Source organism: Cnephaeus nilssonii (genome assembly GCF_951640355.1).
Source record: "Cnephaeus nilssonii genome assembly, chromosome: 12".
Taxonomy (NCBI): Eukaryota; Metazoa; Chordata; class Mammalia; order Chiroptera; family Vespertilionidae; genus Cnephaeus; species Cnephaeus nilssonii.
This window is the reverse complement of record NC_137083.1, coordinates 18,102,030-18,123,182: the sequence shown is the minus strand read 5'-3', so window position 1 is coordinate 18,123,182 and position 21,153 is coordinate 18,102,030. Positions and strand designations below refer to the sequence as shown.

Below are 21,153 nucleotides of genomic sequence, written 5' to 3'. Positions count from 1 at the left end.
TATCCTAAGCCAAACTTGCTAGGGCAAAACTCATTATTATTTTTTTAAAATGAGCATTTATAGAACTCACCTGTCTGTTGGAAGTCAACTGAACAGCTGGGCTTGTTCATCCATTTGTCAGTTCATCTCCTGGTGGTGGCAGAAGTGGGAGAGAACAAGCAGCAACATAACAGTCTCTCACCTCTAGTCTAGATTTAATATCCAGATCTACCAAGGGTGCAGTGCCATTTTGACTCGCTCTATTGGTGAAAGCAGGTCACATGATGAGCCCCAAAGTCAAGAGGTAGAAATATATTCCTCCCAGGGAAGCTAAATGGAGGGAAGGAATATTTCTGAACAGAATTCAACCCAGCACACTCAAGTTGACATTGTTAAGTGATCACAGTATTCTTTCCCATTGTGTCTGAGTACAGGTTTTAAATCCTTAGCAGCCACTATATTGCTAGGAAAGCTGCTAAATATGAGGGAAAAGAGAAAAAAATCTAGTTGAGACTTCTGGTTTTGCAAATATTTAATGTATTTTATAGGCTAATAGATCTGGATACAAAATTCTATCTTTATAACAAATAAAACATCACATTTTTATATTTTCAGAATAAATGTTATATTGTTATTAAATTGTGACTAAGTTAGTATGAAAATGTGCATATATACAATAAATATCAATGAAAATTGCCATTTGATTTTAAAATATAAGTGGTTTATTTAGTTATTAATTACCTATGTTGTTTGGTATTGAGAATCTTTAATAGTAGTTTGGTACTTTTCATTTAAAAAAATACCCATACAGTTTTCTCAATTTTGAAACTAAAAATAAAAATGTATAAGAACATATATAAATGTTACAATATCAAAACCACCAACACAACCACTTCTAGTCCACTTATTTTAAACCATTCTGATAAATACTAAAAGGATATGTATTTTTCATTTATTTATTTTTGAATTAATCTTTTAAAATATCTCCAATTTTTCTTCTTCCAAATGACTTTCTTTACATTTTAATGTAAACATTTTGATGCTTCCTTGACACAATTCATTTAAACATTAAAAGGTAGTAAAATTTGCAGATTCAGTATAAAAATATCCTACTGCAACTTGATTTTTATAACATAAGCATTGTGTTAATATATATAAAGTAAAATTTGCTTATAATAAACTAGCATGAGAAAGAAAGGTTTCCTGTTAAACAAATGCAAAATGCTTAAACTGACCACAGAAAGAATGGGTCTGGATAGAATATGCAGGTCTGGATTTTATCTGTAAATGAGTATATATGCAACAAATTATCTCTCAAATTGAGCACTTTAATAAAAAACAACAACAACTACTACTACCTCCTACCAATATGTCATTAATCTAAACAGTGATGACACTGTTAAATTCCTAAAAAGCCTTTCTTTAAATTGCATTTATTAATTAGCATACATTTAGGTGGGTGGGGGGAGAGTCTTTTTACAAAATTGTCCATAGGTAGAAAGCAATTCAGCAACCTTGAGGCATAACTACTACTATCATTTTTAAGGAATGTGGAAAATAAAGTGAAAACAGACAGTTATCATGAAAGTAATTAGGTTTGCAGAAGCTGGGATGAAAATGTAACTGTCAAGTGGCCTCTGATCTCCTAAACCAGTGGTCGGCAAACTCATTAGTCAACAGAGCCAAATATCAACAGTACAACGATTGAAATTTCTTTTGAGAGCCAAATTTTTTTAAACTTAAACTTCTTCTAACGCCACTTCTTCTTCGCCCAGGCCGTGGTATTTTGTGCAAGAGCCACACTCAAGGGGCCAAAGAGCCGCCTGTGGCTCGCGAGCCGCAGTTTGCCGACCACGGTCCTAAACACTAGAAACAACTAATTAATCTTCCTCTCCTGGTCATTCATTGTTTCCACTCCCTTCATCCTTGGCTACAAGGTTTGTATGTTGGAAAGATGGCTGGAAAGCCAAGAGCTTCAGGAATTCCCTCCGGTAATTGGGCAGAGTGACCCCCCTGGTCTGGCTCGTTTCCCACAGCCTCTCTGCGCGGTGCCCGCTGCAGCAATCGTGGTTATACAGGGAGATGCGCTTAAAACACCTCCAGTGGTCCTGAGTCTAAGCCCTGCCATTCGTTACTAGGCAGCTACAGGGCTCTGGGCAAGGTCATTGAGACCCCTGAGCATAACTTCCCACCTTCGCAGTGAAAGATGTGGGGGGCTTTCTTTAAGTGATTTCAATGTTGTGAACCACTTGTAAACTATAAAAAAAAGAAAATTTGATGATGATGGTAGTGATTAGTTTAGACACAATTTCATATTTTATTAACTAAACCTCATTATACTAATTGCTTCCAGTTACCTTAGGGCAGTGATGGCGAACCTATGACACGTGTGTCAGCACTGACACGCATAGCCATTTCTGATGACACGCGGCCGCTGAGGCGGCCGCATGCCGAGGATGAAACATTTGCTGCTCCTGAGGATGAAACATTTGCTGCTCCAGAGGATGAAACATTTGCGAAATAATGTTTTTTCCTCAAAGTGACACACTACCCCAATTATGCTCAGTTTTTTTTGGCGAAGTTTGACACACCAAGCTCAAAAGGTTGCCCATCACTGCCTTAGGGTAAAGTCACACTGCTTACTCCCAGATAAAGTCTTGTCTGGTATAGCATTCCATTATCAGGCTAAACTTTAAAACGCTCACCCTCTCTTTTAAACCTTGGTAACATTTCCCCGTTGGCCTGTATAAGCAATTTCAAATTCTTAAAAACATTTTCACTTGAAGACTTCCACAGGCTTCAGAAGGGTGAACCTTCCACAATACAACTAGTTCACCACCTTCACAACATAGACATTCTAACCAAAATTCACACATTTCCCATGGATGTTCAAGATTTGAATTAAATGTTTTATTTTGTATTTCTTAACATCCCGAGAGAGAAAGTAGCAAGCCCAGGAACTCAGATCCAAACTACATTGAAACAGTGCATTTTATGTAGGGGAATGAACTGTAATATTTACTCCATGTCCATTATTTTCTACTGACTATCACTTAAATGTAACATATACACTCTCCTACTAAGAGAGATACTTGAGAAATATAGGAAAACTCATCCAACACGTTAAGAAGAAATTCCACAAGGTAGATATGTTATAGAAAACATCTCATGCAACTTTTATAGTTTCCATGTGTAGCTAAGCCCTCGAATAATCTGATCTATTGTGTTTTTAGAAAGTCAATGTAGCCAGTCCCAGCCTTGTGGCCCAATGGTTGAGCATCGACCTATGAACCAGGAGCTCACAGTTCCATTCCCGGTCAGGGCACATGCCTGGGTTGCAGTCTCGATCCTCAGGAGGGGGCGTGCAGGAGGCAGCTGATCATGTTTCTCTCTCATCATTGATGTTTCTATCTCTCTCTCCTTCTCCCCTCCTCTCTAAAATCAATAAAAATATACTTAAAAAATAAAAGTAAGAAAGTCGGTGTAAATATGGAGTAAGAGGCATCTCTAATGACTGCATGCACATAATTATACAATGTAATTAATATAGGGGAAATCATCAATATTTAAGATGTACATACCAGTGGAAATTTGAAAGAATAGAAACTTGATTTAAAAAACAGTATATGTATCAAAAGAATAATTAAATTCTTGCAATGACTCCCTGTCCTTTTGAAGACTAACTTGGGCTTCACAAAAATAACTTCACTTTTATGAAGCTTTCCAGTCTTCTCTTAAATGCATTCAGAAAGATCAGAGACCTTTTAAAATGAGTAAAAATTATGTAATCCAAGGAGTATATTACATCTCATTTAGGGATCGTAAGTAATGTTGAGGGCCAATAGTGAATATATTTAAGAAATTTCTACAATCTCCTGTTGTTGTTTCCTGTTTGTTTTTATGTTTTGTTTTTTTAAGGCTTGGAAAATTAGAACACAAGTCAATATCTAATGCTGAGAGGACAATTTTGAAGTAAAGAAATATAATTCTGAACCTTATCTATTAGTTTCATTACAGTGTGATTTGCTAATTAACACAGAGAGAATAGTTCAAGATTTCTAAGTTCTCATTCCTTGGAGGATTAGCTCACACATGATTGTTTCTATTGATCTTTCATGCTTTTGTAAAAAGATTATATGAAGGCTATTATTTTTCAGTTACCTATCCTTTTCTGTTTGGGCAATTTATATATGACATGCATAAAAGTAAATTTTTATTTCACAAATATAAAACATTAATCCACTTTTATAACCCAAGCATCATATCCTACAAATTATGAGACATAAAAGACAACTTAAATATGCTACCACACACAACAAGGAGGGGAAGCAGGAAAGAGGGACTTAGATAAACGTTTCTATAAACTCAGAGGCAATTTTCTGTGTCCTTCATGCTACCAGTAGCTGACCAATGAATGCAGAATTTCTCTCTTTGATGAGTGTGGCAATTATTGTGGCCCCTTGCCTTAAACTGTCCTGGAGCTTCTGCTCATCCTGAAAAGAAAGGGTAAAACAATATTTTGGAAAGATGTCACACACTAAATTTAGTAAAGAGTTACTTTAAAAATATATATTCATTTATTTAAATGTTTTTCCCAGCTTCATAGAGATATAACTGACACATGCCATTGTATAAGTTTAAGAGACACAACTCAATTATACACACACACACACACACACACACACACACACACACACCACACTAGAGGCCCAGTGCACGAATTTGTGCATGAATTTGTGCACCTTGAAAGGAACTGTGGGCCTCAAGGCTGCAGTGGACACAGGGACGGGTCTTGGCCCATCCTCCGCACCCTGACCGGCCCTTCCCACCACAGCCCTGCTCCCACCGTCACTGATCCCATGTGCTGACAGCGCCAGCCCCGCTCGCACCTGTGGATGGCGTGGAGCAATTGGGGTCAGCGCCAGCAGTGGGTGTGAGTGGGGCCGGCACCATCGGTGGGTGCAAGCACCAGCTTCAGGTGCGAGCGGCGGCTCTGGTGCCAGCAGCGGGTGCGAGCTGGGTCATTGCCAGCAGCGGGTGCGAGAGGTGGCTGCTGGCTCCAATCGCCCCTCAGGAGCAGGGGGAGGTGGAGAAGCCCTGAAAGATGAGCAGGGCCAGCACCGGCAGCAGGTGTGAGTGCCAGGCGGGACCGTGGTGCGCGGGAGCAAAGAATTTTCAGTAACCACCAGAGGCTCGCCCCAATTACAGCAACCGGTGCCCTGCCTTGGTCTGGTGCCCCCACTCACCTGCTCTACCATCCTGCGATGGCCAACACCTGCCATGTTCCACGCATGCCTCATGGTGGTCAGTGCACATCAGAGTAACCAGTAGTTCCACCGTTCGGTCTATTTGCATATTAGGGTTTTATATATATAGATACTAGGAGAGGGGCCAATTGGGGCAGCCAGCTGGTGGGGAGGGACCGCAGCTGGGGCCAGCCGGAGGGAGAGGCCGTGGAAGGTTAGCCAGCCAGCCCTGCCCCCGATCAGGGCCCATTGGGGCCAGGACAGCTGGGGAGGGGAGCCGCGGGAGGTTGGCCAGCTGGGGGAAGGACCACAGGAGGTTGGCCGGCTGCCGGGATGGACCAGAGTATGTTGGTCGGCTGCAGAAGGTTGGCCGTGGGAGCGCGCTGACCACCAGGGGGCAGCTCCTGTGTTGAGTGTCTGCCCCCTGGTGGTCAGTGCGCGTCATAGCGTCTGGTTGACCGGTCATTCCCATCATAAAGGTCGCTTAGGCTTTTATAATATAGACTAGAGGCCCGGTGCACAAAATTCGTGCACTCAGGGTAAGGGGGTCCCCCTGGCCTGTGCCCGGTCACAGTGTGGGAACCCCACGATCAATCACCCCAAAGACATAGCCCCCACCCACCCATCTGGGGCTCCTCGATGGATTGCCCCAAAGAGGTAGGCCGGAGCCAAGGGTCCCACCTCTGCGCTGCATGGAGCCCGAAGGCGGGACCCACAGGATCCCCAGGCAGGCCTCACAGCGTGGAGCTGTGGGACACCCAGGCAGGCCTCACTGCGCAGAGCTAGGAGGAGGCAGGACCCCAGGCAGGCTCCGTGCCATGCACGCAGTGTCAAGCCCAGTCCTGCCCACTTGCATGCACCCGCTGTGCGCACAGCCATCTTGTGATGGTGTGAGGGCATCACGGCATGATGACTACTTAGGCCTTTATTAGTAAGGATATTATCAAATGATGAAGAGAATAGTTACCACATCTATCACTTCATAGTTACCATTTGATGGCGGGGCGGGGGGGGGGTCTTAAACATTTAAGGTCTATTCTCTTAGCAACTTTCAATTATACAATACAATTTTGTTAACTATAATCACCATGCTGTACAATTCTCAGAACTTATTCACCTTGTAACTGGAACTTTGTACCCTTTGGCCACCATCTCCTCATTTCCTCCACCCCTCAGCTCCTGATAAAGACCATTCTACTCTGTTTCTATGAGTTCAAGGAGCCATTGTTTAGGTTGGCTACTCTCTGGCCTTGAAATTCAATGAAGCTCAGACCATAGCCACAGGCAGGGACTTGGTTCCCCAAATAAAGGAGAAATGCTTTTGCAAACACCTTTCATTGAAGACAAAAATTAGCTGCTGAAGACCACTAGAAAAAAACTGATGCAATTTCAAATGCTAACACTATGAAACAAAAGTTTATCCTATATAATAAAACCCTAATATGCAAATTGACCAAATAGCACAATGACTGGTCACTATGACACGCACTGACCACCATGGGGCAGACGCTCAATGCAGGAGCTGCCCCCTGGTGGTCAGTGCCCTCCCACAGGGGGAGCGCCGCTCAGCCAGAAGCCGGGCTCACAGCTGGCAAGTGCAGCAGCGGTGGCGGGAGCCTCCACAGCAGCACTAAGGACCCCTCAAAGATGTCCGACTGGGAGAGGGCACAGACCGGGCTGAGGGACCCCTCCCCAGGGCACGAGTGTCATTCACTGGGCCTCTAGTTTTCTTTTAATCCAATATCTGACCAACTTTGGCTCTTCACTGAAATGTGAATATTTCATTGATGATACAAGCCTTTTCTTCATCTTGCTCCTGGATGTCCTCCAACAGACTTATAAGCTGTGAGTACTAGTGTGGGGGAAGGGAGGGAAACTGGGAAGGAAACTGGCTCTTTTGTAAAGTAATGAAAGGAGTTTTAGGATAAAATAAGCATGTTTAGGGAATTTTAGGAATAAAGAGGGTCCATGGGGGAAGAATGCATTAGGTGAGGACTTGGAGCTGCCAGAAGGCATACATTCAGAGACTAAAAAAGATTCCACAGGATAACGGGAGAGGAAGACATACAATGACAGAAGATAATGAAAAGCCATAGAATATGAGGAAAAAGGAAACAAACTTTCACAGAGGATAGAGAAATGCCAACAAATGGCAGAAAGAGGAAAACAGATTTTCACAGGAGACAGAGAAATGTTATAAGATAGGGGGTAGAAAGAGAGGGGGTACCACATGGGCTTTGGCCTTTGAAACTGATACTATGTAACAAAATAACCAATGAGGAGAGCATGGGGGCCCTAAATTAATGAAAGGTCCAATTAATAAGGGTCAGGTTCAAACAAAGAACTACAGTATGTATAAACCAGAGACAAAGGGACACAAGGCAGGATTTTTATTTTATTTTGCCCATTAGAGAGAGAGAGAGAGAGAGAGAGAGAGAGAGAGAGCAGGCATTTCCCATTTTGGGGTCTCTTCCCAGGAAATCCCCTTTGGGGACACCTCTGCCCAGATGGAATTTGTATATGCTTCCAATAAACTTCTACATTATTATTAAAGAAATATGTTAGTCCACAAATTTATTCTTCATCTTTGTGGACAAGAACCCATGAGAAGAAATCTGTACCCTGAACCCCATGTTTCAGTAAGATCAGGCAAATTTGTGAAATGAGTTATCTCACAAGTTGTTAAATGTTGTTTTGCCTTTGAAATCATATTGCCTATTAAAATATATGTATTCTAATCATTTGGGCTTCTTGACACTATAAAGAAGTGATACTATGAGGGGAAATGAAAAGTGGAAACAGCTAACATCTTTAAGGAGTCTGGGTGAAGAATTGTGTTATGTTCCAAAAGTGGGATCTGGTAATCAGTCTCTGAACTTGGCATCAACCTTAGTGCCTTACAACGAAGTGTCACCAGCACCTATTGCTTCTGCTTCCTTCATGTTTCTTGAATTAATATTCTCCCCTCAAACTGTCCCCCTGCCAGCATAATGTCTTCGCTCTGAATTACTGGAACAATCCCATAAACAATCTCTCTAAAGTCTTATACTGTTTTACCCTGTTTCTCACACAGTAGTCAAAATACTTATTTTAAAATATCAATCTGACCCCACCCCTATCCTGCCTAAAATCCTCTGAAGGCTACTTCAAACTTCAGAATCAAGTCTGAACCATTTACCTGGTAAAGATAAGAGTCTTTTATCCTTCCAGCCTCTCCCTAAAAAACACTCAAATCTCCAGGCCACACACAACTGGTGAAGATTGCCCAAGCAAGCCTTTTCCCCAAGCTTCATCCCTTTGCACCAGCTCATCCCTTTGCCAGAAAAGCTTTCCCACTCCCTTCCCAGCTTAGCTGACCCGAGTTTCTCTTTGTGGTTCCACCCACAAATCAGTGACTCTTGAAATCGACCCTAACTCCTAGCCTCCGGCCAAATTTGGGTGAGACGAATCTGTTTCCACAGCTGTGAATTCCTCTAGCACACTGAATTCTAAATAGTCTTTTTAGTTGACCACTTATTTCACCACATGATGTTTCTTGATGTAAAGAATTTTTCATTTTATCTTTGAATATGAAACACTTAGCTCAATGCCTAACACATGGTTACACTCCATAAATTATAAGGAATTCAAAGCAAAGGAGGCTCTATGATAGAGATATCATCACTCTTCCAGTTTAACTCATTTGTTAACAATCACCACTAGTTGGTTACTTTGTTTACTCCCATTTGCATGTTTAGCCAGAAGCCTTGGCCGTAGTACAAAGGAGAATATTCTCTAAGCTTTACCACTGCCACCATGCCTGGCCCTCAGTTTCCCATCTATGAGGATGGTGGTGAGAGACCACCTCTGTTAAGCTACTCTTTTCATCAGCTTCCCGGATCCAGTTCTAAGGGGTGAAGCTGGGAAAGACACACAAGGAGCTGAATGGTGGCTCCTTGGCTTCCTGCATGTGGGTTTTAAGGACATTTCAATATTGGATTTCAAATGCTGGACTGGCTTCCAAATATCACAAGACCTAAATCACAGAAAAACAAATAATCCTAAAGCCAAATATGTTTGGGCTTAAAATGTGATTCACTTATCTGCCACATCACCCATGAACAAAGCAGTAAGTAGTCTCAAACTGAAAACGATACAAACCAACTATAGATATGTGTCTGTCACTCTTGGTTAATTAATTACAACGTCACAGGGTTCACAATGCACATCTACTCCCAAATCTCATTTATTAAATTAAAACATAAAACAGATGATGCTAGTTAAAATTTCCCCTTCGAAAATAAACAGAAAAAGGCTGTCTGTGTAGCCTCCTCGAAACCAGCTTACACTTGTCAAAGTGAAAGCAGCACAGTAACGAAAGAGGAGGAAAAATCTATTTCAGATTGTAGGGCTAGAAAAATAACATTTCCATATCTTGAAAAAAATTTTCTATGCTCACTTTCATAGCTCCAAAACTTACATATCTTTAGCTAATTAAGAATTTAAGTAGGAATATTCCTTAAAATTCATTTACTTCTGCATATTTTATAGGCATCATTTGGAAAGATTAGAATTCAGTGAGAAGAACCTGTTATTCCACTGAATATTTGTTTTCCTTGTTTGCCTCATCTCTATTGATCATTTCATCCTTAAAAAATATGGAAATTTAAAAACTGATTAAATAAAATAATGTGATACACAAAATTCTAGTGGATACAAAGATCAGATAGTCAAGCAATCTATGGATTGCAAACTCATCTCACAAGTCCATATGTCTATAAAAGTACTGATGACACAGGTTGAAAAAAATGCACATTCAAATAGGTCTTTTAAAAAAGCATTTCTTGATGCCTGTGGGTATCCAAAACTGTCATTAACCCTTAACCAGGGTGCAGAGTAGAAAGGCATTACAGGTGGTCATTTTATTATCATTCACACATATGTATTAATAAGTATATATACGTGCATGCCTTTGTGTGTTCCAAATATCATGTAATATAAATGTTTCATGTTAGCACCAAGTAAGCAAGGTAAACCTGAACACTGAAAAATCATGTTGATGATGTGCACTCTTGATATGATGGGATGCAAATGGCATTCACCTTTGTGGTCTTCCTCCCCAAAACCCGTAACCCCAGTCTAACTCATGAGAAAACCATCAGATGAATTCCAATAGAGGGGCCTCCCACAATATCTCTGTCCAGTGCTTCTCAAAGCTGTCAAGATCATCAAAAACAAGGGAATTCTGGGAAACTGTCACAGCCAAGAGGAACCTAAGAAGACCTGACAACGAAAGTCATATGGTATCCTGGAATTAAAAAAAAAAAAAAAAAGGAAGAAGAAAGAAAGAAAAGAAACAACATTAGGTAAAACTAAGGAAATCTGAACAAACTCTGGACTGTAGCTGTTAATAGGGGAAATAGGTACAGGCCAGATATGAACTCGGTATGATCGTCTCAATATTTCTGTGAATCTAAAGAACAAAGTGCATTATTTTTCAAAAAAGGTAAGTATGTGTTTAATTGCAGAGTCCAGAATAAACAAGAAATATTTTGGGAACAAGAAATTATGATTAATTTTTATTGTGGCATGGAAGCTAGACCTTCCAAAGGTATTGCAGGAAAAGTGGGCATCCTAACTCCCATAGTAAGAAATAAAGAAAAAATTACCTAAATTAAATTTATCATCACTTTATTTACAATCTGTAACTCTAGCAATTTCCAGGCTTCAGATTTACCTTGATTTCTACTCACCAGCCATAAAGAGCACAAGCTATAAACATGGCACAATAATGTTTACACACCCATGCATAAAAATCCTACATATGTTAAATTTAAAGGAAAACAGAAATATCTTTAATGATATTTGTTAAAGTCTGCATTAGCCATTTAATTACTTATTTTATATTATCACTAGAGGCCTGGTGCATGAATTTGTGCACATTGAAAGGAAATTAGAAATATTTTAATATCGCTATTCGCCCTTCCTCTATAATAGAAGTGTCAATTCATGATGGACAATGACAGATAGAAACACATGTATGCGATTGGTGCCAGCGAGAGCTTTGTATAGATAAACCTGCTTAATTAGACCTGCTTTCTGATTTAGCTAAACTTTGTCCAGCCCAGTGAAGCACCCCAACTTCTCTTTCAGGTAACTGTCAACAACACAGCAGTAAATATCAACACGAAACAGATTATTATTGTAGATCACACAGGGAGAACAAAGGGTGAAATGTTTAACTATAGCAGTGTTTGACTATAGTCTGTGCAGTGAGAAAACCTGAAGTAATTTTCAAGTTCCACCATTTCTTACTTCTTTTCAGTCGGGTCAAGTTTCTAAACTTTCTAAATCTCCGTTTTTCGGCTAATGAAAAGAAAATAGGATTCTACCGAGTCTCCTATCTACCTACTCCAGGACTTCTGTGACGATCAAATGAGATGAGGCACTTGAAAATGCTTCACAGACATTTGGTTGAAGTTTGTTTGAATTTTATAGTCTTCAATAAAAGGCCCAAGAAAGAATGATATGAACAATTCACAAGGTCTCAGCTTTCTGCTGACAGAAGATGGAGAAGGACAGCAGCACCTCCACCATTCAGAGCAGCTTCTCCTTTCTCTCCTCCCCACCACCCACCTTACCATTTGGACAAGGAAAGTCTGCAGTTCCAGAACCAAATGACTAAGAAGTTGTACCTTGCAAGTGTGTACAAATAGTCACTTTCCTATAATGCCCATGTCTTCTTCAGAATTCTTACTTACTGTCCCTTTCAATGTTCTCAAACGACACCTTTGGCAAAACTGTTACCAGTATACATAAACTCGAAAAACTCTTTAAAAGTATATTTTAAAACATTAAATGCTATCATTGTACCACACAGGTCTCAGTACGTGAATGAAAGAAGTGTAAACAAATGATGGTATTATTTTACGTATGAGTTTATACGATAACAAATCAAATTTAGTTCTCTGAGTACAAATGATGGTATGCTGTTAGAATCACATTTATGTGGATTTTGTAGAACACTGACTCAAAGAATAGCAGGAAAAGCTGTGACATCATTGTTGTCCAAATCTTTATAGACAACCGGAAAGGAAATCTTAGAGATAATCATCCTCCATACATATCATACCTAAAGAACACAATGAACTTCAATTGTAACTCAGTTAAAAGGAAAACTATAAAGGAAAATATATGTATATATAGTTAGGCTTTAGATGTCTCAAGGGATTACACAGCCCTTCTTGAAGGGTAAACTTTAGGATGTCTCAGCAAATTCCATGCCGAAAGCCTAATTAAATTCTTATGAGTTACAAAGCTGTCCTGAAATTCAGATGCTTATATTTTGATATAAATATTCTTCTTCCTTCCATTCTTGTTTTGGTGAACTCATGCAAAAATCACCTCAGTGCCACAAAATTTTAAACACTCTATATAAACAAATAAAAGTATATATAGAGAGAGATCTACAAATATCTATATCTATCTACTCATAATATACAATTACAAAAACCCTTAATTGTAGACTTTATAAGCATTTTAAAAGTTTTGTTACATTTATAAAATAATTAATTTCAAATTTTAAAAAATCTATATACATTTTGCTGATTTGGAAGGGGAAAAAAAAAATCTAACGGTAACACACTGTCCCCTAGTGGAGATGAAAATAAATGTTTGGTGTTTGTAAATTTCCCAAACTGCAGGAAAATGCAGTCAGTCTACCTGTTGATAGAATTTGAGAAAAACAAAACAGTCTTCTCCAAATGAAAGTATTTTCCTCTTGCTCATTTGAAAGAACTATGACCTAAAATCTCAATAATAAAGTACTCGTGAAAATGCACTTGGGTTTACCTATGAACACATGGGAGTTTTCATCTCCTTTATTCTCTGCTTAGCACAATGCCTTGCCCATACAGTAGGTGCTCAATCAGTATGTGTGGAATGAGGGAATTAAGAAAAAATCATTGGCCAATAAAACTCTGGGGGGCAGCACTGTGACTTTGCTAAGTAGGAAGGACCTGAACTGCTGCAGTGTTAAGAGCCAGAGTGCAGTGGGGTAAAACACAGGCAGCCAAAAGCACCAGACGTCCGGCCTGAGAAACAAGCAGTTCATTATTGTGTCAATTATTTCTAGATCTGGGACTTGTCACACTGTCGTGCTTTATTTTCTTACAACATCATTCATAATATAAATTCCACAGCTTAATGAAGTTGAAAGAGCGATCTCATACACAATGTCCCTTTTAATTAGCAAAACTGTTTTGATCTTACACAACTCACCCAACAGTTACCACGTCCTGTGAGTTTCCTACTGTGCCATCCTTCACCAGTCAGACCCTGCCCACTCTAAGTCGACAGCCACACCATCCTGGAGCTGGATTCCCCCCAGGATAAGCTCACTGACTGCTTCTCTTTGCCTTTGGCTACTGCTCTAACCCCATTACAACAACTGTTTTCATTATATCAAATCCACATTACTTTCAGCACAAACTTTATCTTAGCATTCAAGGCCATCCACAAACAACCTAATCAATTCCTCTAACCACAGTTATCACTTTAGGATTATGCCATCCTGGTATAATCCCTGTTATTCCTTTTCCAGTCAAAATGTTTCTCAATAACTTGCTTTCTATACACATTGATTTTCAAACACTTACCTGTGACAACTTCCTTGTACGAAATCATCTATTTTACTGAACATCAGATATTTTCACTGTCATGGTCTCACAATTCCTCAGTAATATTTTCCTTAGGTTCACATATGTACATACCTTATTTTCTTGGCTAAATTGTAGATAGCAAACGACAACTCTTTTGACTTCAATTGTAACTCAAATAAAGTACTACGCTCATAGTAGGTACTCAATAAATATTCACTAACTGGATTGATTTGCTAATCAATTCCATAAAGATCTGACTTTATATATAACTATTAAGACATCTTTGAAACATTAAAGTTTTTAGACAAAGGATATATCATTATAAAATAAAGAAAAAAACGTATCTATACTTGGAAACCAGAATGATGTCAAAAGCTAGAATTTTGTGCTACGTGATTCCCTCTTCTGTGAAAGAATGCCTGGTCTGCAAGATAGGTGTAAAAGACACCGGTAAATTTACACTAATATACCCAAGTATGGGAGATAAAGGCAGACGATGAGGTGGCGTTCTCTTAGATGAGGTGTCTGCACAAGAAGAAAAACTACATACTAGGCGTTGGTAGGTAACGGGTACTGTTTTTGTAATGCAGGAGAAATGATAATAAGGGCAGAAAGATTACTCAGAAAAGTTTCTTTTTGAGTGGATGGCCCAGATGTTAGTAGAAAAACTTGATAATTTCTCCTGAAGCAGAAAGACTGGTTAATATAGTTTCAATTTTTTAATTACAAACTTAATGCAAAGAATTAAATTGAGTGATTCAAACATATCTTCCTGGTAGCAACATGTGTGTGTGAGAGAAAGAGGAGAGGAAGGGAGGGAGAGAGGGAAGGAGGGAAGGAGGGAGGGAGGGAGGGAGGGAGGGAGGGAGGGAAAGAGAGAAAGAGAGAAAGAGAGAAAGAGAGAGAGAGAGAGAGAGAGAGAGAGAGAAGAAGTTCCTGTTAGAATAATTTTAAGCAGTGAAAAAAAGAAAAAGATGTCTGGTTAACTACCATTAAACTCTTATATGTTGGTTAAATGGGTGAGTAGCTAGTATTCAAAGTCTTAATCTCAGAATCCCACCGAAAAGTGTTTACCATTAAATTAAAAGTTCACTTCCTGATAGCGCCCTTGGCGATCTGGATCTTGATCTTTGCTTCAACAATGTTTGGAAGGAACAGACCTAGGGACACCTCCTCTTCCAGCCTCACACCGCTCTCCTGTGTCTTATCCAGTCACCCCTTTCAGAACCATCTCCGAGACCAGCCAACACACCGTTTTTTTCCTACTTTAACTCCTTATTGCCGAACAGCCATGGGCTCCCAAATTCGTCAGCATTATTGCACCTAGGTGGAGGCTGCGGTCAACCACCTGCCCAGCCTCCATCTGCGGGCCTCCCACACCTACCTGTCTCTGGGCTTCTATTTCGACCATGATGATGTGGCTCTCGAGGGCGTGGGCCACTGCTCCCAAGAGTTGGCCTAGGACCGTGGTCGGCAAACTGCGGCTCGCGAGCCACATGCGGCTCTTTGGCCCCGTGAGTGTGGCTCTTCCACAAAATACCACGGCCTGGGCGAGTCTATTTTGAAGAAGTGGTGTTAGAAGAAGTTTAAGTTTAAAAAATGTGGCTCTCAAAAGAAATTTCCATCGTTGTACTGTTGATATTTGGCTCTGTTGACTAATGAGTTTGCCGACCACTGGCCTAGGAGAAGGTCCAGGAGAAGTGCAAGGGCGCTGAGCGTCTCTTAAAGTTGCAAAACCAGCGCGGTGGCCGCATTCTCTTCCAGGACGTGCTGAAGTCTCCCAGGATGAGTGGGCAAAACTCAGGAGGCCAGGGAAGCCAACCTGCCCTTGGAGAGGAACCAGGCCCTGGGTTCCACCCTCGCAGAGCTCAGCTCCGTGACTTCCGGGAGATCCACTTCCTGGGTGAGGAGGTGAAACTCATCAGGAAGATGGGCAATACCTGACTCACTTCCTCAGGCAGCGGGCCCCCAGGCTGGGCTGAACAAGTATCTCTTAGAAAGGCTCACTCTTTGAGGGGCCGTCTACATTTCCCTGGTGTCTGGCTTTTACCTGAGCTTCTCCCCAAAATTACTAGCCATTCCTTTAACCAACCTTAAGCCCTCTTCCATGCATTGGACCAAATAAAACAAAATTTTTTTCAGAAAAAAAAAAGTTCATTTCCTTCCAAAAAGGAGGCTTTTATTGCAACCTACAAAAAAAAATAAAATAAAATAAAAAGAGTTCTATTCTGACCAGACTGGTGCTGGTCAGTCTTAACTAGCAAAAGACTAGTCTGGCAATACTTCCTCCCAGAATTGAGGCAGAAACAGGTCCTTTTCATGAAGAAGGCCACAGATGGTAGATTAGTGCTTTTTCCCAATAAGGAGTAAAAAAAAATATCAGCAGATATGTGAAACAACTTTCTAAGTGGAAAGAACTTTCTAGAATCTTCAGAATTAAATATCTTCTCTGAAATGAGACTACAGAGTGAAGACAACATATTAGATGTTTTCTGATTTTTAGTCTCAGAGAGATTCAAGAGAATGATTCAATCCTAGAAGTATGCACAAAGTAGGAATAATTTTATGTCACAAAATATTTCATGTAGATATTAAATAAAAGTATTTGAATTAAAAACCTCATTTGAGGTGGTGTAAACCTGCTTTGTCTACATAAAGATGAATTAGATAAATAGAAGATAATGTCTAGAACTCAAAGAATAAAGAAGCGAAAGTAGTATGAGAAAGTTCAAGGTGTTAATTAAAAAACTAAATTATACAAGGAAAACCTGGGGAGAAATCACAATAGATATTACAGAAGTCATATAAATAAAATGCAGAAGGAAATTCCCTGATGAGAATAAAGAGGAGTCTGCAGATAAACAGGTGTCATTTAGTGCTTTACAAAATTACTAATAGAAACTCAAAAAGAAGCCATAAACAGATGATACATTCAAACTTAAAGATGAAAATTCAACAGCTTCTAGCAGACAATACAGATTACTTTGATTAAATAAGAATGGCTGATGTGTAACTTTTCTAGAATGCTAAATACCACCAAAAAATGAGATTTAAGAAAAAGATTATCTAAGAATCTAGGCTAACTGACAGAACAAAAGAGAAAATATTGTGGAATATGCAAGGGAGCATATGAGTGAAATATGTAATGAGTGCATACCCATTAGTGGAGCATTTCTTTAAAAAAAAAGTATTTAAATGTTTACTTTATCTAGCAGTGAAATAAATGAGAGAAAAAGTGGGGACTACTTTCAATGATTTTATTTCAGGAACTCAGCTAATACCAGGCTATAAACTATATATTAAGATGTAAATAAACAGACATAAGAGTTTTATTCCCTTATGAAATATGTAGTCAGCCAATTCAGATAAATGCATAACTGCATTCATAATTACAAGTTAAGATGGTAACAGCAAACCAATTTAACATCAAAAATAAATCCAGCATTAGAATTTTCACACACAAAATATTTTTAAAACTATCTAAAAGACATCTAATTAAGTAAACATGAAATCACAAAAATGATGAAGCTAGACGTTAAAAATAAATACGGTCATGCCGGCATGGCTCAGTGGTTGAGCATCGACCTATGAACCAGAAGGTCATGGTTCGATTCCTGGTTAGGGCATATGCCTGGGTTGTGGGCTTGATCCCCAGTGTCAGGTGTGCAGGAGGCAGCCAATCAATGATTCTCTTTCATCATTGATGTTTCTCTCTCTCTCTCCCTCTCCCTTCCTCTCTGAAATCAATAAAAAATATATTTTAAAAATAAATAAATACAGATTTTACAAAAAAATTTTACAACTGAAAAACATTGCTGAATTTAAGCCAAAAAACCCTCAAAATATGTGTCAAACAACAATTAGATAAAGCTGAAAAGAGAATTATTGAAACTGAAGACAGAATTGAAGAAATTACATAGAATTCATATTAGAGGAAACAAGGAATAGAAAACATAAATAAAAGTTAATATATTTGGCAGATATGATAAGAATTTCTATACGGATTTAATTAAAATCCCAGAAATATAGAATGGACAAATAATAAAGAAGTTATTGCTAAAAAATATCCAGAAGAAGTTATCAAATACATGAATTCATTCATAAAGGAAACCCAATGAATTCCATGATGGAAAAGAAAAAAACTCAACAAGTAGACAAACTAGGAAAACTGATACAAATAGACAATATTAATGCAGCTAGAGAGAAGAGACCAATAGAGGACTAACAATTAGACTTACAACAGTCTTTCTCATAGCAACAATGACAGTAAGAACACAATGACAATTTGCAAAGTGCTAAACACAAAAACTAACTCTCTGTAATATATATATTTTTATATATACAGGGGTGGGCAGAAGTAGACTTACAGTTATAATATAAATAATACAATAATCTAATCTAATAATAGACAAATATGCAAATTGACCATACCTCCGACACACCCACAAGCCACGCCCACAAGCCACACCCACCATCCAATCAGAGCGAGTATGCAAATTAACCCAAACCAAGATGGCTACTGCCACAGAGAGCAAGGTTTCCTAGGTAACAGAGGAAGCCAAGCTTTCCACCAGTCGTTGCAGGCCTAAGCCTCCACTCAAGCTACAAAGTTTCAATTATAGAAGGTAAACAAATTCAAACAAATGGCGGCAGAATGGAGCTTGAGAGAGCAGGCCAGGGTTGCCGCCGGCAACAGGGGAAGCAAAGCTTTCCGACCACCCTGGCCGGGCCCACCTGCTTAATTATAACCCCAACACAAATGGCTGCCGGAGCCCCAGGCTTGGCTCCACTCCAGGCTACAAAGTTTCAATTGTAGAAGGAAAATAAATTCCAGATACCAGGGCCTCCCTTGCATTGCCAGGGGGCATGGCCTGCCTGCAAACCACCACAGGCCCCTCACTCAGGCCGCCCCACACCCCAAGAGAACCCCCACCTGATCCGGGACGCCCTTCAGGGCAAACCAGCTGGCCCCCACCCCTGCACCAGGCCTCTATCCTATCTAATAAAAGAGTACTAAGCAGATTGATCATCACCGCAAAACACAATATAGCTGCCCCCATGTGGTCAAAGATCCTGCCCCCATGCGGACACAAGATGGCCACCACAAGATGGCCAGCAGGAGAGGGCAGTTGGAGGTGATCAACCCTGCAGGAGAGGGCAGTTAGGGGTAACCAGGCCGGCAGAGGAGGGAAGTTGGGGGCAAACAGGCTGGCAGCAGAGTGGTTAGGGGGTGATCAGGCTGGCAGGCAGAAGCAGTTAGGGGCAATCAGGAAGGCAGGCAGGCAAGCAGTTTGCCTGCAGTCCTGGATTGTGAGAGGGATGTCCGACTGCCCGTTTAGGCCCGATCCCTCGAGGGGTCCCAGATTGGAGAGGGTACAGGCTGGGCTGAGGGACAACCCCGCTCCGTGCACGAATTTCGTGCACCGGGCCTCTAGTTAATTAATAAATAACAATACAAGAATAAACTGTTCCACATGCTCACAACTATAAACCTACTTTTGCCCCACCCTTTATGTATCAACCTCAAATGCTTACACCCTTCTACAAACACTATGAAGAATGAAGATAGAATATGGGCTTTCTCAGATAAACAAAACATAAAAGTATTCCTAAAAATACTCTCACACTAAAGGAGGTACAAGTGCACAAGAAAAATAATTTTTAGATGGAAGGTCTAATAGGGTCAAATAAAGAAGTGCATTAAAATAAATACATACATCTAAAAAAAGCAACATTTCCAAAAATAATCAAACTAATATTTAAATGCAAGGATATTTAATATAACAATAGAAAAATATTTGATAAGAACAGCAGCATAAAATGTGAAAGGTGAATAATCAAACAAAATGTTCCAAAACCCATGAAATTGTTGAGAATGTAATTAAATGTTAATTTTAGACTTTTGCATAAATATGCAGTCATATTTCAAAACACATATAAATGTCTAACAATAGAAAAAAATTGAGTAAAAAAACACACACACACACAACTGAGGCTTCTGGGAGGTTAAAGCCAATGGCAGTGCCCTCACTACTTTCTCCAAAAGTTGTATCAAACAAGAGGAGCAAACAAAACTACATAGACACACACACAGAAAACCACCAAATTTCAATGAGCAATTTCTCATGCCTGTCACAAAAGGCAACATAAGGCAGGCTGAGAAGAACTTGGGAAGAAGAAAGAGGGGGACTACTGATGAGTGTAAAGTCAATCTAAAACCATCATCAAAAAGAGTAAGCCTGCCTTACGAGTGAAAACATCAGTGTAGATGTATAACTAGAATGACCACTGGAGAGTGACTTTAAGTGGCAGTCTACTCCTGGCAGAGAAAAACACAAAAAGGAAGAGAGAAGCAATCTCTGGCAATTTAGTGGTAAAGGGGAAAAGAAGAAAAAGAAAAAAGAAAAAGCATAGAGTCCCAAAATGCAAAGGCAAACTATAAAGTTGGAGGACACACAACTCCTTCCATCACCATTGAAAAAGAAAAATTAACTAAAGAAGCTGGGTTTTGCTACATTGACAGAAGAGGGCGGCATTGAATTAGGTATCCTGTAAACTAGCCAAATACACACACAGGAAAATAGGTGAGAACTTAGTACAACTATACAGAGAATTTCACAAATGAAAAAAAAAAAAAATCAACAACCTCCATTAATGAACTACCCTCCATATCCCTCCCCCCCAAAAAGAAACAAACAAACAAAACCAATCAATAAAATAAATAAAGCAGACAAAAACTTCAAACTGAATAGAATTTTTGCATAGTTTTGACTTCCAGACCAATGTTAAAATTTCAGACATTCCAAAAAATGAAACAACCAAAATGGAGGGATAATCCAAAATTGATTACTTACAACATCAAATAAACACAAATACATTATAAATAACCAAACAGAAGTGGGTGGAAAAGGGAATAACCTAATTAACTTTGTAAAATAGTATTTTGATTCTATACTTTAGGACATAAATCTATATACAACTATCATAATCTAATAAGTAAATTTGTTATTCCAGAGATATGGATCAGCAATTCTGAAATTACATTTATGGGTATTCTAGGATTGAACAAGTAAATACACTGTTGATAATGAAAGCCAGATTCCTCACTGTTGGAAAAAGGGATTACATATAAGGAAAAGGAGAGCCTAGAAATGTTGAATTGGAAACAGAGATTCCAGTACAAACTTGTGGTTTATTTTAGATAAATGGTATGTTATACATAAACACAAACATATAGAAAGAGAAATAAATATATACAAATACATCTTTTCCCTAGCAATATCTGCTGA

General features: G+C 39.5%; 1 protein-coding gene across 1 annotated transcript in view; it reads right to left on the bottom strand.

Annotated features, from left to right (window-relative positions):
* Positions 1 to 543: 543 nt before the first annotated feature.
* The window catches only part of CRPPA (CDP-L-ribitol pyrophosphorylase A), a 166,897-nt gene continuing 146,287 nt past the window's right edge, over positions 544 to 21,153 (bottom strand). Inside the window, exon 10 of the mRNA XM_079785598.1 lies at positions 544 to 4,472. Coding sequence (XP_079641724.1) covers positions 4,368 to 4,472 — 105 coding nt within the window. The 3' untranslated portion in view covers positions 544 to 4,367. The remainder of the gene's footprint in view (positions 4,473 to 21,153) is intronic.